Source organism: Asterias amurensis, chromosome 4 (genome assembly GCF_032118995.1).
Source record: "Asterias amurensis chromosome 4, ASM3211899v1".
NCBI lineage: Eukaryota > Metazoa > Echinodermata > Asteroidea > Forcipulatida > Asteriidae > Asterias > Asterias amurensis.
Window position 1 is genome coordinate 4,251,256 of NC_092651.1, and position 16,367 is coordinate 4,267,622.

General features: G+C 39.8%; 1 protein-coding gene across 9 annotated transcripts in view; it reads right to left on the reverse strand.

Annotated features, from left to right (window-relative positions):
- LOC139935833 (uncharacterized) overlaps positions 1-16,367 on the reverse strand; it is a 107,887-nt gene that overhangs the window by 25,937 nt on the left and 65,583 nt on the right. For 7 of the 9 annotated variants that reach the window (XM_071930432.1, XM_071930436.1, XM_071930435.1 and 4 more), the window contains one exon: positions 5,133-5,204. In XM_071930432.1, the coding sequence (XP_071786533.1) occupies positions 5,133-5,204 (72 nt within the window). Of the gene's footprint in view, positions 1-5,132; positions 5,205-10,828; positions 11,048-16,367 lie in introns of those variants that run through there. The other 2 variants (XM_071930434.1, XM_071930431.1) reach the window with 2 other exon arrangements.

Below are 16,367 nucleotides of genomic sequence, written 5' to 3' on the forward strand. Positions count from 1 at the left end.
TTTAATTCATACTCAATGTGACCTTGACAATGTTTGGATGCGCGTCGTTGCCACACCAAAAACCCCCTTGCACTTTGTAAAAGCAAAACAGATTTGCTTATTACCTAGTGGGCTATTCACCCGAGTTTCCTCCGAAGCTGGCCCACAATTAACACCAGACCAATTCTCCCGAGAGACATCTACACTTGAAAGATGTAGATAAACAAATTAAACGCTTCTCCAGAGAGGGGCGAAAAGGGCTAAATCATCTTGATTTCCTGTAGGCATCTGGGGAGTTTGGTAATCCTCAGCTACCCCTCCTGCTTCACTCTAGCGGTGGCGTCGGGGTACGGCTGCCAGCCTGCCAGTTAGGAAGGGGGAGATTTAAGGCAGATTAAGATGGCTGGGGGAGAGACAAGATGCAAGGTGAAGGGTGGGATCCATAGGTAGGAAACTCGCAGTTCCTGTTTTAAGCACTCGGCAGTCACAACATTTTGTTTTCCATTTTGACAAGTGGAGAGTTCTTTCCCAACCCTCCACTCGTAAAAAACAGGCGATGCAACATCAACTTTCTCAAAACTTCCTAGTACAAAAAGGTTAACACGGCTCCTCCTCTTCCATGGCGGCTCAAAACTTCTTCAAAACTGGGACGTGGAGTCGGACAGGTTGCAGGAAATGTACTCTATGGTGTGAATGACTTGCGTCTCTACACTCTTGTCCTGTAAACAATATCCTTTTTCCTGGGGCCCTAAGGCTGGTCATGTCAAGATAATTGATAAGTGAAGTTGAGTTGCAACGAAGATTCAGTACTCCTCAACATGTTCTTGAAGGGGGGCGGGGCAGCGATTGGGTTGGGGGAGTCTTAAGGACGACCCCTTTTCCATAAGCGATTCTAAAAATCCAAAATTCAATGGGAAAAACTGTTGGATAGATAAGTACTAAATTTACAATAACCAAGAAAAACCAGGACGGGTTTTTTTTTTTCAAGAAAAAGCAGGACAGTTCTTCTCATAACTGAGAAATCTCCCAAACATCTTGAAGAGGGGTAGGGTGGAGACGGGGATTGGAGGTGGAGGTGTCTTTAAGACAGACCTTTCTCCATATAAGTCAATCTGGGCACCCAAAATTCAATGGGTAACTGTTGGATACATGAGTAAATGTTCATTAAAGGCAGTGGACACTATTGGTAATTGTCAAAGACTAGCCTTCACAGTTGGTGTATCTCAACATAAGCATAAAATAACAAACCTGTGAAAATTTGAGCTCAATCAGTCATCGAACTTGCGAGATAATAATGAAAGAAAAAACACCCTTGTCACATGAAGTTGTGTGCGTTTAGATGGTTGATTTTGAGACCTCAAGTTCTAAATCTGAGGTCTCAAAACCAAATTCGTGGAAAATTAGGTATTTCTCTAAAACTATGGCACTTCAGAGGAAGCCGTTTCTCACAATGTTATTATACCATCAATCTCTCCCCATTACTCGTCACCAAGTAAGGTTTTACGCCAATAATTATTTTGAGTAATTACCAATCGTGTCCACTGCCTTTTACCCAAAAAAGGACAGAACAGTTCTTAAAATAAAATAAAAGGATGGTTCTTTTCAGAACTAAGAAGTTTCCCAAATTCCTAGAAAATCTACTTTGCGGTAGTAGAATATAAATCAATGGCTATGCAGCCCTTGCTGTTTTGTGTAATGCATGTAAGTAGGGCATGACCTCTGAGAGTCAAAAGTGGGAGGGGGAGGGGGATAGAGGGGGGAGGGGGATCGAGGGGGGTGTTGTGTAAAGAAATGAGAATCTAATTTATTAGTCACGACTGCTGATTCTATCCATCTTCATTGGCTCTGAGGATATGTATTGTCTCAGCTGTTGGGCCTGTAAATTGATGGATAAGAATCAAACACTTAAAAGGGATGGAGCGAGCAATTAGCAGAAATTACAGCGGGAATCTGTTCAGTTTCTAAGTAAAAGTGGCGCTACAAATCTGTGGTTTTGAACCTGCCAAAACCAACGAAAAACAACGAGTGTTTTCTTCAGGAACAATGTTTTCAGTGAGTTTTGTTGCATAAAGCATAAATCAGCAAATTGTACAATGCGGACATACAAGTACATGTAGCAAATTCGAATCTTATGATTCTAATGTAGGATGAAGGTCAGGAATCACGGATTACAAAATAACTCAAAAAAAAGGGAGATTTTGAGTACAAATTTAGTGTCATTTGTCTCTGTTTATACCCTCTTGTTAGTACATGCACTGTGCACAAATTGACTGCACAAAATCATTTGCATTGTTAGTTCAGTCTTAATATTTGGCCACACAAAACTCCTGGACGGTATGGTTCCCTGAACTAACACATAAGTTTCTATTTGGGAACGCCATTTAGAACTAGGCACCTGACCTAGTTCTATGGTAGTTTGGCTGGTAACCTTGGCCCAATTTCATAGAGCTGCTTAAGCACAAAATTTTGCTTCAGCAAAAAAAATCCTTGCCTAGTAAAATCAGATAACCGGCTAAGGCTCCACTCAATTGTTATGCTAAGTAAACAACAGCTAAATACCAGTCACAAGCAATGTATATGGCATGAAATTTCTGCCAGTAACATGTGTACAATAAGCGAGCTATTTTCGTGCTTAAGTGAACTTTTTGCTTAAGCAACTCTATGAATTTGGCCCCTTATGCCTGTAAGCAAAATGTTACCGTGCTAAGCTACTTTCTGTGCTCTATGAAAAATGACCCAGATATCTAAGTGCCTTGTTGGGAGACTACATGTATACTTCCCTAATGGAAACACATTTCTTGTATAAGTCTATCGGGAAGTATCATATCCTCAGTTTGAGAGTTCCTTAACATGACATGCTTCCAAAAGGAAGGTTCCTAAACAGAACAGCATTGCTTCTTAATTTCTTTAGTTGCTGTTCTGTGAACTAACTTTAAAGCCACTAAGCCGAAAAAAATTAAGCTTACATTGTTCATACAATTTGCAGAAAATGAGTACCAATTCTGTCACACACCGATGTACTTGATAATATTAATAATAATACCAAGTTCTTATACAGTGATTTATCACAGCCCTGGGGCGATTCAAAGGGCTCAGTATTTTGTCCTGCAAGGTATGTGGAGAGATACATTTTGAAGTATGAGGCCTACATGTAGTACTTTAAAGGCAGTGGACACTATTGGTAATTACTCAAAATAATTATTAGCATAAAACCTTTCTTGGTGCAAGTAATGGGAAGAGGTTGATGGTATAAAACATTGTGAGAAACGGCTCCCTCTGAAGTGTCATAGTTTTCGAGAAAGAAGTAATTTTCCACAAATTTGATTTCGAGACCTCAGATTTAATAATTGAGGTCTCAAAATCAACCATCTAAACGCACACAACTTTGTGTGACAAGGGTGAAATTTTCTTTCATTATTATCTCGCAAGTTCGATGACCGATTGAGCTCAAATTTTCACAGGTTTGTTATTTTATACATATACGTTGAGATACACCAAGAGAGAAGACTGGTCTTTGACAATTACCAATAGTGTCCACTGCCTTTAACACCATGTAATGGTTTACAAGGTGCTGCGGCGCAGTATGCTGCCTATCAAATCAGGAACACTGGGACGAACTCCTCCTCTTTTCGATAAGTGCAGGGGGTTCTTTTACAAGAGTTACACAACACATGGGACCAACAGCTGAACGTCCCATTCGAAAGGACGAAGCATCATGGTCAAGTGTCTTGCTTGAAGGCAGTGGACACTATTGGTCATTGTCAAAGACTAGCCTTCACAGTTGGTGTATCTCAACATACACATAAAATAACAAACCTGTGAAAATTTGAGCTCAATCGCTTGTCACATGAAGTTGTGTGCGTTTAGATGGTTGATTTTGAGACCTCCAGTTCTAAATCTGAGGTCTCAAAACCAAATTCGTGGAAAATTAGGTATTTCTCTAAAACTATGGCACTTCAGAGGAAGCCGTTTCTCACAATGTTATTATACCATAATTGTCAAAGACTAGCCTTCACAGTTGGTGTATCTCAACATATGCATAAAATAACAAACCTGTGAAAACTTGAGCTCAATCGGTTGTCGAAGTTGCGAGATAATAATGAAAGAAAAAACACCCTTGTCCCACGAAGTTGTGTGCGTTTAGATGGTTGATTTCGAGACCTCAAGTTCTAAATCTGAGGTCTTGAAATCAAATTCATGGAAAATTACTTCTTTCTCGAAAACTACTCCACTTTAGAGGGAGCCGTTTCTCACAATGTTTTATACCATCAACCTTTCCCCATTACTTGTACCAAGTAAGGTTTCATGTTAATTCATATTTTGAGTAATTACCAATAGTGTCCACTGCCTTTAAGGACACAGCCGTCGATTTCACCAAACTCTTCCTAACTTAAGATTAATCTTAGGACTTAAGCCGAGTCCCAACTCTGCATTGTAGCATGCAGACCTTAAGATTAACCCCAAATTAGGATGAGTTACCCGTCCTAACTCGAGATAGGATTAATCCTAGAGTTTCGGGAAATCAGCTGCAGGTGTCATGACTGGGACTTGAACCCACACTGTTGATTGGAAACACCAGAGCTTGAGTCCGGTACTCTCAACCCCTATAACACGACACGCAACTTAATGAAATTTTGGCTGGTAACCTAAATCTGCTAAGCATAACTTGTGAGTTTCAGCTGAATGTTGAATAATAATAATAATATCAAAGTCTCATATAGTGCGCATATCTACCAAACAAGGTACTCAAGGCGCTGAGTAAGTACAAACTTTCAGAAAGATAGGTAATTGCAGAGATGAATTCTGAGACCCAAGCATAGAGTTATATATAAGAACTAGAGGGCGCACTGATGGAACTGCTTGCACAAACGCGACAGGACTGCAAGGAGACACGCGCACGCGCATTGAATATGAAACACACGTTGGAGTTTGTGTTTATTAAACGCTACGCTATGCTGTTTTGTCGACTTACAAAATGGCCGCACAAACACATGCTGTGCGATGCTGTTTTGTCAACTTAGAAAATGGCCACATGCACGCATGCCGGGCCGCGTATAACGGCCAGTGCGCCCTCTAGTTCTTATAATATAACTCTATGGACCCAGGTGAGCTAAGTAAGCTTGACCCTTGACCCCTTCATGGGGAATATTTACCTTGTGTTTGCTTCTGATTCCTCTGTATACTATGACCCCATCGTGCTGTCCTGATACGTCGTCTTTGTACTGCTAGAAACAAAACACAAGAAAGAACAGAAAAAAAGAGAGCATTTAGAAAACCATTCTGACAATTCAAAATCCCTTCTCCTTGCTTCGACAGAAGCTGGTTACCAGATGTTTTTACAAAACATGACAAACATTGAGAACACCATCTCACGTCATGTACCATGTGATAGTTATACCTCGGTAACAAGTTGTGAAGTTTGATTGGTCGAGAACCAATCATGTGACGTGCAACAAAAATGCATATACCATGGCTGCACAGCGCGGCGGGTAACATGAGTTGGTGTACATTACCTTGATCGTTCCCAGCGTTGGTCGATTTCCAGTGCTTAGTACGAAACAACGGTGGGTTCGAGGGAACAGTGACGAATTGTTTCTTATTTGAACAACTGTTCGTCTGCTTATAAAACTATGCATACTCATTGTAAATAATGTTTGAAGATGACAACATAACAATGGCACCCGAGGCGAACGCCATGGACCTCATCACAGCATGCAACAACTGCTAAGCAATTTTGTTTAGCACTGAGCTCTATGAAACTGGGCCTGGGTCTCTAAAAAAAAAACAGGGCACCATACACAGTGTATACTGCACAACATCCGGCCTGATACTTCACAGAGGCTACAAAAGCGATTGCCTGGAAGCCCCCTGCTCATTGCCTCGTTGCCCTTGAAATACTCCAATGGAACATTTCAATTCCCTCATAGACTGTTTACAAAGGAGAAAATGCCTTGGTGCCCTTGCCCCTTCAACAAAAAGCATTCAGGCCTGCAACACATCCATAACTTGTTACTCTAATACATGTAGTTCTTGAGATAAGATTCAAGTACAATTACAGACTTTCATGTACAGTGTACACACAAAAAAAGAGCAATGTCATACCTTCCTATTGAAGATGCATTGGGATTGATCCATACAGGTTATTATTTCATTGCGAGTTAGCTGCAACTGCGACCCCCATGGGGGTGATACGTACTCAATCTGTATGACTACATCCCGTACTGGCGCCTAGTTCGGGAAGTCACATTACACTTCCTACAGGGGGTCCTATCTCAACCTTCTACATGTAAGCACACAATATTGACGATCACACACACAAAAAACATTAAAAAAACACACACACAACTTAGGCTCCATTTCAAGAAACTGCTTATTGCAAATTTGACTGTGATAGATTCAAATTAGCTTACTCATCTTATTGACAATCTACATGAAAACAACTAAGTAAGGTTTCTTCCTCCATGGTAAGATCAAGCATGGAAACAAGACTTAAGATTTCCAGTTTTTTAACAGACTATGCAAGTCTGCGCATATCTGCAAACTTGCATGGTATGTTGATAAGTTAGAAATCTTGCGACTTTTTTTTTTTTTGCACCATTTTAACAAAAATTTTGAACAAGCACACACACAAACTTCCACTACAAAGAACAATAAACCTAGAGAAAAGAAAGAGTTTGAACCAGCCCATTGTCTGCACTATTCGTTTTACAGAGCTGCAAACAACTGCATCTTTGCAACCAGGGAGATTTTGTCCAACAATCATGACAATATTTAGAATGATATTCAACATAATAGAGTGTCACGGCCAAGTGGTTAAGAGCATCGAATTCAAGTTCTGATGCTAAGTCACCGGAGTGTGGGTTCGAATTCTGGTCGTGACACTTGTGTCCTTGAGCAAGATAATTTACTATAATTGATTCTCTTCACCCAGGGGTATAAATGGGTACCTGCGAGGGTAGAGGTTGATAATGTGAATGAAAAAGCCTTTGGAGCGCCACGGCAGCTCAGGGCTGTATACTCCCTTTTGGGAGATGAGAAAGATTAAAGAGATGTTTATTGGCCCAATGACCAGGGGTCTAATGTAAAGCGCATTGATACAGTTTATTGTGAAATGCGTAACAATGTATATAAGAATTTGTTATTATAATGAATAGGGTAGATGGCCTTAGCTTTCGATCCAAACCGGACCTTCTTCAGAGGCATAAAACAAGTACAAACAAATACATATCCATTTATAGAAAAAGAGAGGGGAAAGGGATTAAGGGAAGGATCCAGAAAGAAGCGGGGAAATAACAGCCAATCAAAGTTTCTATTTCAGAAACAATTGGTGGCTATGAACCAATAGGAGTAAAGTGGCGAGGACAAAGGATGTTTAGTATGAAAGGATGGATTACTGGACCATAAAAGAATTTGTTATAAAGTTTCCATACTCCATTTGGTGATTTACAAATGTGTTGGAACATGGAACGATCCTTTCATTTTAAGAGAACTTTCCGCAGAATCAGCTAGAGTTGGCAGAAGATGCTTTCACAGAAACACTTAAATATGGAGCTGGAAAACGGGAAGTGAACTTACAACTAAATTTAAAAAATCCTTCATCACAACCCACACTCGCAGATAAAAAGTCACCCCACAACAACACCCCACCCTCCTTTCTCGGCCAACTCCCAAGAAAGTGAAACAACGAAGAAACGTTCCGCATCATCCCCCCTCTCCAGATGAATTGTGTCAACTTGTCCGAGACTCAGAGTTCCTCGACAGCTGTTGTGTCAGCTTAAAGTCTCTTACTAACCACATCCTAATGTATGTTATAAACACAATGAATAGAGGGGTGCGATTTTAATCTCTTCTGTGTAGAACAGTTGCCTGGTGTTTTTTTTTCTTTTGAAACCACAAAAGTCACAGGGAAACTTGTGTGCATCGTTAGTTACTGTTGACAGGAAAACAGTGTCGTACTTACATCTTAGAGGAAGGAAAAAGCAAATCTTGTTACAACATTTTAAGTCATAACTGATGTAGAGACAGTTTCGTCATAAACTCGACACGCAATGTAACAGTTTTATAAAAAGGAATCAAGTGTAATGGGGGGAAAAACCTCTTATGTACTATCAATCAATCAATCAATCAATCAATCAATCACTCATCAGGCATTTGTACAGTGCCATCATTTAAGTTGTCTATTCCGAGGCGCTTATCAACTGAGCAAAGTAAAGAAAAATGTAAAACATGTGGAGATGTCAAGTGTTGTCTTAAGCCCTTTTCACACGGCCAAAATGTAGCCAGGGTCCCTTGCTACAAAATTTACGTGCGTGGATTGTTTATTTGTTATCACCATGCGTGACTGACTGTGTGAGCTTTACCCACTGCAAAGTTAAAAAACTAACAACCCTTCTGCGACATGAGAGTGATATGATGAATTGGTAATCCAGGGGTCGATTTCACAAAGAGTTAGGACTAGTCCTAACTTAGGACTAGTCCTAGGAGATATACAAATTGCATGGATAGTCCTAAGTTAGGACGAGTAACTGGTCCTAACTCGAGATAAGACTAGTCCTAACTTTTTGAAACCCACCCCTGATCACCTTGGACAAGATAGCAACCAAAATAGCATGCGCTGTATGGGCATTTTCACCTAGGACGTCGTTCAATAAACAAGGATTCCTTTCACATGATGATGTAGCCCACGTCCTTGGTCAAAACTTCCGCTAGTGTAAGATGTTGTCGTAGGTCCGGACCTCCGACAAAATATAGTAATGTTTGACAAATAGTGTCCACTGTCTTTAACAATACTGTACCTTATCGTATAACGAAGTCATCAAGTGAAGTGGACTTTGACAAGCCACATGTAAACTATGAAATAAACAATATTTCTCGTAGCAAATAAGAAGATGAAAACTCAGATTCACTTAATGTGAATCTACACCTCTTTGACATCATTCATGCACCCCAGCTTGTACTGGATGTGCCCAAAGTGAGAGAGAGAGAGAGCCCATACCGGAGTCTAAAAATAGTGCTCTCAGAAATGTAAGAAAGAGAAACCTTCATGTGACCCCATGAGTTTTGGAACTTAAGGAACTTCTGGGACCGGGTTTCGAGAAACAGACCAGAGAGCAGCCATTTGAATAAATTGAGATAATATTAAACAGATACCTCCTTCCTCAAGACAGATTTGGAAATGTCCAACATCAGCCAGTTTAAAACTTTCTAGCCTTGAACTCATCAGCAGAGGCAAGTTTCCTCAAAGCTCATAGCCCTGTCTTCATCGAGTTTCCAAAATCACAGAAACTTACTTTTATAAACACAAACGAACTTCACAAAAACAGCTACCTGGCTAACACGGTACACACTTTTCATCAGAACTAGAACATAGGATTGTGATAACACATGAATATATAGTCTTTCTGGGTAGATTATGTTCTTTTGAGAACTTATCTTGCAATTTGTTGAAATCCTTTTTGGGCATCAAGTTAGTAATTTAAAATTCTTATCTGGGCCGAACTTCGTAACGCTGCTTATCACCGCATTCAAACTACACTTCCACTGTTTCTTGTGAGTAAAAGTTAGTTACCAGAAGCTTTCACAAGCTGGTTGTGGAGTGTTCATCTCGATGGTAATTAATTAAGCCTGCTAGCGTAAGCTGTTTTACAAACCCTACTGTACTTTAAAGCCATTGGACACTTTCGAAACAGAACAAAAGAATTCACAGGTTTGTTATTTTATATATAAGTTGTGATACACAAAGTGTGGGCCTTTGGACAATACTGTTTACCGAAGGTGTCCAATAGCTTTAGGAGATCCAAAGTGCCACCAAAAACTTTCCTTACATGCAGTTTAAAGAAGTTGAACACTTTCTGATGCAAGTTTTGAACTTACCTGCGTGGTTCACAACAGTGGTATGAAAACAAAAATTAACAGGTATCGTCCGAGATACATGTAGGAGGTGAAAATTGATCTAATGGTATGACCCAAATATTGGAACGTCCCGTCCAAGGAACAACTTTTGCTTATTACAGGAACTGCCAATCAGTCAAAATTTGAATCCTACAACATGTACAAGTGCAGTACAGGGAGTTACTACGATTGGAAGTTGTCAACTTGTATAACGCAACAGCCAGTGTAGCAGACAGGGCGTCTCGTACAAGTTGCTTAGAACTTGTTAATCAAAAAAGGTCTTGGGATTAATCCCTCTACCAGAGGAAGATCTCTGAAGATTACTCTGAAGATTTCTTTCGGTACTCACCCCTGACTTGTAAACGGAACAGCCAGGGTAGACTGGGTGTCTAGTACAAGTTCCTTAGCACTTGTTAATAAAAAAAGGTGTTTCGATTAGTCTACCGTCTTTCTCTAAATATATCTTTTAGAACTCAACCTAAAATTGTAAACACAACAGCCAGGCAGTCTCAGAGAAGTTCCATAGCACTTGTGAATCAAAAAAAGGTGTTTGGTTTGGTCCCTATACCCTCGTTTCCTCGAAGATAACTTTAAGTACTTACCCTAAGCTTGTAAACACAACAGCCCAGCAGTCTCGTAGAAGTTCCATAGCACTTAATCAAAATAGGTTTTGGGATTAATCCCTCTACAATCTTTCTCTGAAGTTAACTTTTAGTACTTGTTCCCTACTTGTAAACCCTACAGCCAGGACAGACAGGGTGTCTTGTACAGGTTCCTTAGCATATGTTAATCAAAAAGGTGTTTGGATATATACTCCCTCTACCAAAGATTACTAATGGTACCCTAAACTTGTAAATGCAACAGCCAGACAGGGTGTCTTGTAAAAGTTCCTTAGCACTTGTCAACCAAATTTGGATTACTCTACCCTCTTTCTCTGAAGAAAACTTTTAGTACTCACCCGTGAAGTTTGCTCGACGCTACACTGCTCTGCCGCCAACTTGGAGCAGGTGATTTTACAGAGCCTCTGGTAGTGGAGGCTAAGACAACCACCGACATCAGTCGCGGAGTTAAACGCAGTAGCTCCCGAGCCAGGAAACGAGCCCCATGAGCCCGGGTACCATGACCAACCAGCGTGCCACATTGCTGACTAATGCCACATGCAGGACCCATTGCAACCAGGCCAGCTCATGTTTTTATAAATAGACAGAAGGAGTGAGAGAGAAGCGTTGACAGTAGCCATCTATATTTTTTCCTTTTCTCGGGTGGCTCATCCGTTGGACGTGACTTATGGTTTTCAGCCAGCTACAGTATAATTCAGTGGGGTTCGTCTTCGGACTAGTGGTGGTGTTGCGCTTGCTTCGAAGCTCACCGTGGTGTGAGGGAGGGAGATGGACCATTACTCAACTATGTACCGCATAGACACTCAAGCCTGACCAATCACAAGGGCTTTGGGAAACTTTACCTTTTAAGGTACGACGGTGCCATCACTGCTGGTTTAATGATATCTAGCTTAGAGATTGGATCTGACAGCGCTGAAACTTCACCAGTGCAGGCCATCTTATTTTGATGGAGTCCAAGACTAAGACAGGCATAAATTAATCGAGTGCCTTTTCGGAGGAATTATTCATGGGAGTACCTTAGCTCCGAGGAGTGAACCCGACAAGTTTATAAATCGACAAAATCATTCTGACAATTACCAGATTACTGGGGATTAATTTCAACACCAGAAGAAAAAAAAGGAACAAGAAGAAAAAAATAGACGATGGAGAAAAGTTATCGCGCTACAAAATACTTGTTTTCAATAACAACTCTTACTCCACAATCAATCATTGTGTCCAGACTGAAATCAACCTTATCAATAAAAAAAGGTGGTTTTTTTCACACGTTTGAATCTGACATTGTACGAACATCCTTGAATTTTAGCACATATTTCCTTGATGGTGTTTACCTCATCAGTCAAGATAGTAGGACGTCTCAGAACATGCGGTGCTCAAGTCAGAATATTTGATTACTTACATCAAACCGGGAAAATAGCTTATTAAAATTCAAGTGATTACTATTTACTCATTTCAGGTCATTAATGATTATAATTGGGATAGGAAACAGTTGTTATAAGGAGTGAACCAAACTCAATCACGTTGAGATTAAAATTAATGCTTTATCTTAAAGTTAAAGGAACGTTACAGAATTGGTAAGAAACAAAAAATCGTGACGATCACAAATTATTATTATTTTTTGTTTGTAAGTTTTTCTTTTTAAAAGAAACAAAATTCTTGAAGTTGTCGACAAATTATTTTTGATACATGATTTGGTGTTGAACAAAGACAAATTTACGAGGGTGGGACTCGAACCAACAACCTCCGGATTAATGTGCCGGCGCTCTACCAACTGCGGTATCTAGCCCTAAGACAAGTCTTTCTTCTCTGCAGGTCTTAGACATTTGGCCCTATGTAAAATGTAAGGTCAATGCCAAGGTCAAGCGAGGGGGTATAAATAAATAGCCCAGGTGCAGGAAATGTCATAAATGCCACTAGCCCAGTTGCTAAGAACCACAGGAAACAGGGTAAAAGACAGGACAGTGGGCACAAAACCATCAAGTCTACATCCACTAATTTATATGACAAACTTGGTGGGCTTGTTGAAGGATGAACTTTAAATTCTGATGAACCCTTAAAAAAAATTCAGACCTAATATGACACTATAACCAAACCCTGAATTTCATAGAGACTTCAGCAGAGAATAATTATTGTTTAACAAATGTTTGATTGCCAGTAAACCACAAACAAAAGAAGGTGACATGGTGTTTTCCCTGGTAAACTTGTTCTGGAAAGCATACATGCTAAGTTAGCATGCTCTATAAAATTGGTCCTAGATGATAAAAATAGTTGTTGACAGCCTCTGGCTTCAAAGGCAGGGACAATATTGGTAATTACTCAAAATAATTATTAGCATAAAACCTATCTTGAAACCCATCATGAGACCACATTTCTTTTTGCTCAAACTTTTCACTGCACCAGGGTCGATTTCACAAAGATAGTTCTAACCTCGAACAAGACTTATACATGTACCATCAGAAAGCCAATCTCAAGGGCTTTCTTCTCGTACTAGTTTCATTTCTGTGACGATTTTGTAGGCGGGGCTAGTGGCCAGGAAGTGGACCTACTACCACCACCAAATTGACGCACTTTGGCTACCTACACCAACACCCTGGCAAATAAAATGTTGATTAAATGCCAAAAGCAGATAAATCTTCTTAACTGTCTGAGCAGTATTAAGGACCTGCATGTATTAATTGGCGTCAGTCTTAAAGATTGGGTGTTGTGGTTTGGAGTCTTGGCTTAGGTGATGGATAAGCTTTAGGAGGATGCGATCAGATCGTTACGTATCATTTTTCAACACAGAGGAAGTTTCCATGTCTTCCGCTCCCCACCCTTTCTTAGGGGCATCATGAAATTACTACATGATCATGTTTTGCGTCAGGAAATACATTTTGAAAGTGCTGTACAGTAGCACGTTTGGTCTTTAAGACCGTCTGTATAAAGTAGGCCAGTCCCTTAGACCAACAGGGATTGATTTTATTCCAAAACTTGAAAGGGTTTTGATACCTTTTGTAGATCAAGTTTTTAGCCATAACATGAATCCCTACTCACTGTCCCCAAAAAAATGTATGAAATGTAATTTATCTGTAGAAGTTTCAGCTTTATTAGTCCTCAAGTTTTTGAGGGGAAAAAAGGTGAAAATTACAAAGCAAAAACTCCACTGCACCTCAGCAAGTAATATTTCAAGGGAAGCTTTCCTCCATCATTATCTTTAAACCGTGTAAGTTTAATGTTAATCTGTGGACAATTGTGTTTTGTGTCGCACAAAAAGGACTCAAATCCCTCAAGTAAAACATTCATGTCGATTCAGAGTCATTAGAGATTGTTACGCTCTAAAAACGAGTGACTACTACTTCACTGTGACCTATAAAACCTCAACTCCACATGATTTCTCTCCGATAACCTTTAGCGTTCCCCTCATGCGTATCAACGGAACATTTGACCGTTACCAACTTGACCAATGACACAGATAGGCAATGTACACAATGTAGAGGGAGCTATTTTAGACCCAGTGACATCACCGCCCACAGTGTACAAACAAGAACACTCATTTGTACAGAGCCGATAAAAGACAAGTCCGCGAACAAGTCTACACACACTGAACTGATTAAACTGTTGCCTTTCGGTCTTCGGGGAGCTCATGTCTTTCCCAATTCGTTGGAAAAGCAGAACCGGTAAAGGCACTCTTAAAGGGTTTGAGTACTTTTTGTACGACACAAAACACAAAATCCACAGCTTTACATTACACTTAAACGGTTTGAAGATAATGATGGTAGAAAGCTTCCCTTAGAATATTACTTACTGAGATGCCGTAGTTTTTGAGAAATAAGTAGAACAATGTCACTTAAATAATTGTTGTCTCATCAGGAGACAAACATTATTTTAGCATGTACAAAGTTTTGACACGACTCTCCTGAAACCATTGCTCTGTGATTTTCACATTTTGTTTTCTCAAAAACTTGACGATTAATGAAGCTGAAACTTCTACAGGTACATTATAATACATACATCTTCATTCACAGTGAGTAGGGATTCATGTCATGGCCAAAAACTTTGTCTACATAAAGTATCAAAACCCATTAACGTGGACTACAAATGAAAACCATATACCCCCTTCTTTTTTTTTCAGGTAACATTAAAAAGAAAACCCTTGCCACGTCATCAACTCCCCACGGATATTAGCCAAATCCTGCCCCACTAGGACCCCCTCCTAGGAAAAAAACGGAGGGGGACCAAAAGCTCGAAGAAGGGGGTTTCTGAGTCTCCAAAACATCACCCCTGACACCCCAATTAAGAACGGTAATCAGTCTAAATGTAATAACCTGCCTGTGTGCGTGGCTGCACAAACAGGTGCGCCTTTCCAAAAGGAACACAACGTCAAAATCTTGAAAATAGTAAAGGATTTTTTAACTCTACATCAATAGTTGGAGCCCATATTTTGTGTAAATGGTGTGGAGGCTATACATGATAAAAACAAAGACTTGTAATGCGACAACAACTCCACCCTGCTGGGTGTTCAAGGCACAGTAAAACCCCAAAACAAACGAAAGAAAAACAGACACAACTAAATTAGTCCTTGAAAACCTTTACCATAAGATAAGTTTTGAGAAGAAATTTGAATTTTGTGGTACAAAAACAAGATCTAAGATTAAGTGGTAAAGAGTTCCAGATGCAAGGCGCAGCTGAAGAAAAAGACCTGCCACCCCAGGAATGTCGAGACTTGGGTTCAATGAGGAGAAAACATGGAACTTTTTAGAACTTTAAAAACTTTAACAGCATACAGACATCATCATCCAAAAGGCATCAAACTATACACACAAAAACCAAATTGATGTAATTCTCAAGCTCGACAAATGTAACCGACGACCCCAAGCTAAAAAAACAAACTCTAGAGAGCTCTTTTCCTTTTACGTCCAGGAAGATTAAATCATTTTTGAATCACGCTTACAACTAGCTCTGACTTGGTGGTGCTAAGGGGCACAGTACACTGATACTTCCTCTCATGATGTAGCAATGTGAACTGCCAACATTTTTCTTCTTAAATGTCACGGAACATAAAAATGGTCACTGCTATAGGATTTATTATGACAGGAAAACTTTGTTCAGGAATGCTGCAGTGGACTATCATAATTCAAACGCTCTCCTCGTTCTTTTTTCTCCTGTTTAAGTGAAAAGGCAAAGTACATTACTGATGGTTTTTGGAACCATTTCGTTGTTTTAAAGGCACTGGACACCTTTGGTAATTGTCAAAGACCAGCATTCTCACTTGATGTCTCCCAACATATGCATAAAATAACAAACCTGTGAGAATTTGGACTCAATTGGTCATCAAAATTGCGGGAGAATAACAAAAGAAAAAAAACACCCTTGTTGCACAAGTTTCTATGTATTCAGATGCCTAGTAAAAGGCTTCAGACCTGAAGTCTTTTAATATTGGAGTGAGAAATTACCACTTTCTCAAAAAGGACATCACTTCTTCTGTTTTTGTTAGGAGAAAGTGAGAAAGAGGATAGCAGCCTGATATAAACAGGGCCCAATTTCATAGGGCTGCTAAGCACAAAAAATTGCTTAGCATGAAATTTCTTCCTTGATAAAAACAGGATTACCAACAAAATTTCTATTCGTTGCACATTGCTTGTTACTGGTATTCAGCTAATGTTTGCTGAATCCTGAAAATCTTGTGGAAATTTTGTTGGCAATCCTGTTTTTTATTGGACAGAATTCCATGCTAAGCAAATTTCTGTGCTTAGCAGCTCTATGAAATTGGGCCCTGCTCTTGGGGCCCTCAAAAAGGAAGACAAATCGATGGGAAACTAGCAAAGTTATGGACACTGTAATGCGGGTAATGAACGGTACTATGTAGCTCAAACACCATTACCTGTACATACTGTTAATTAA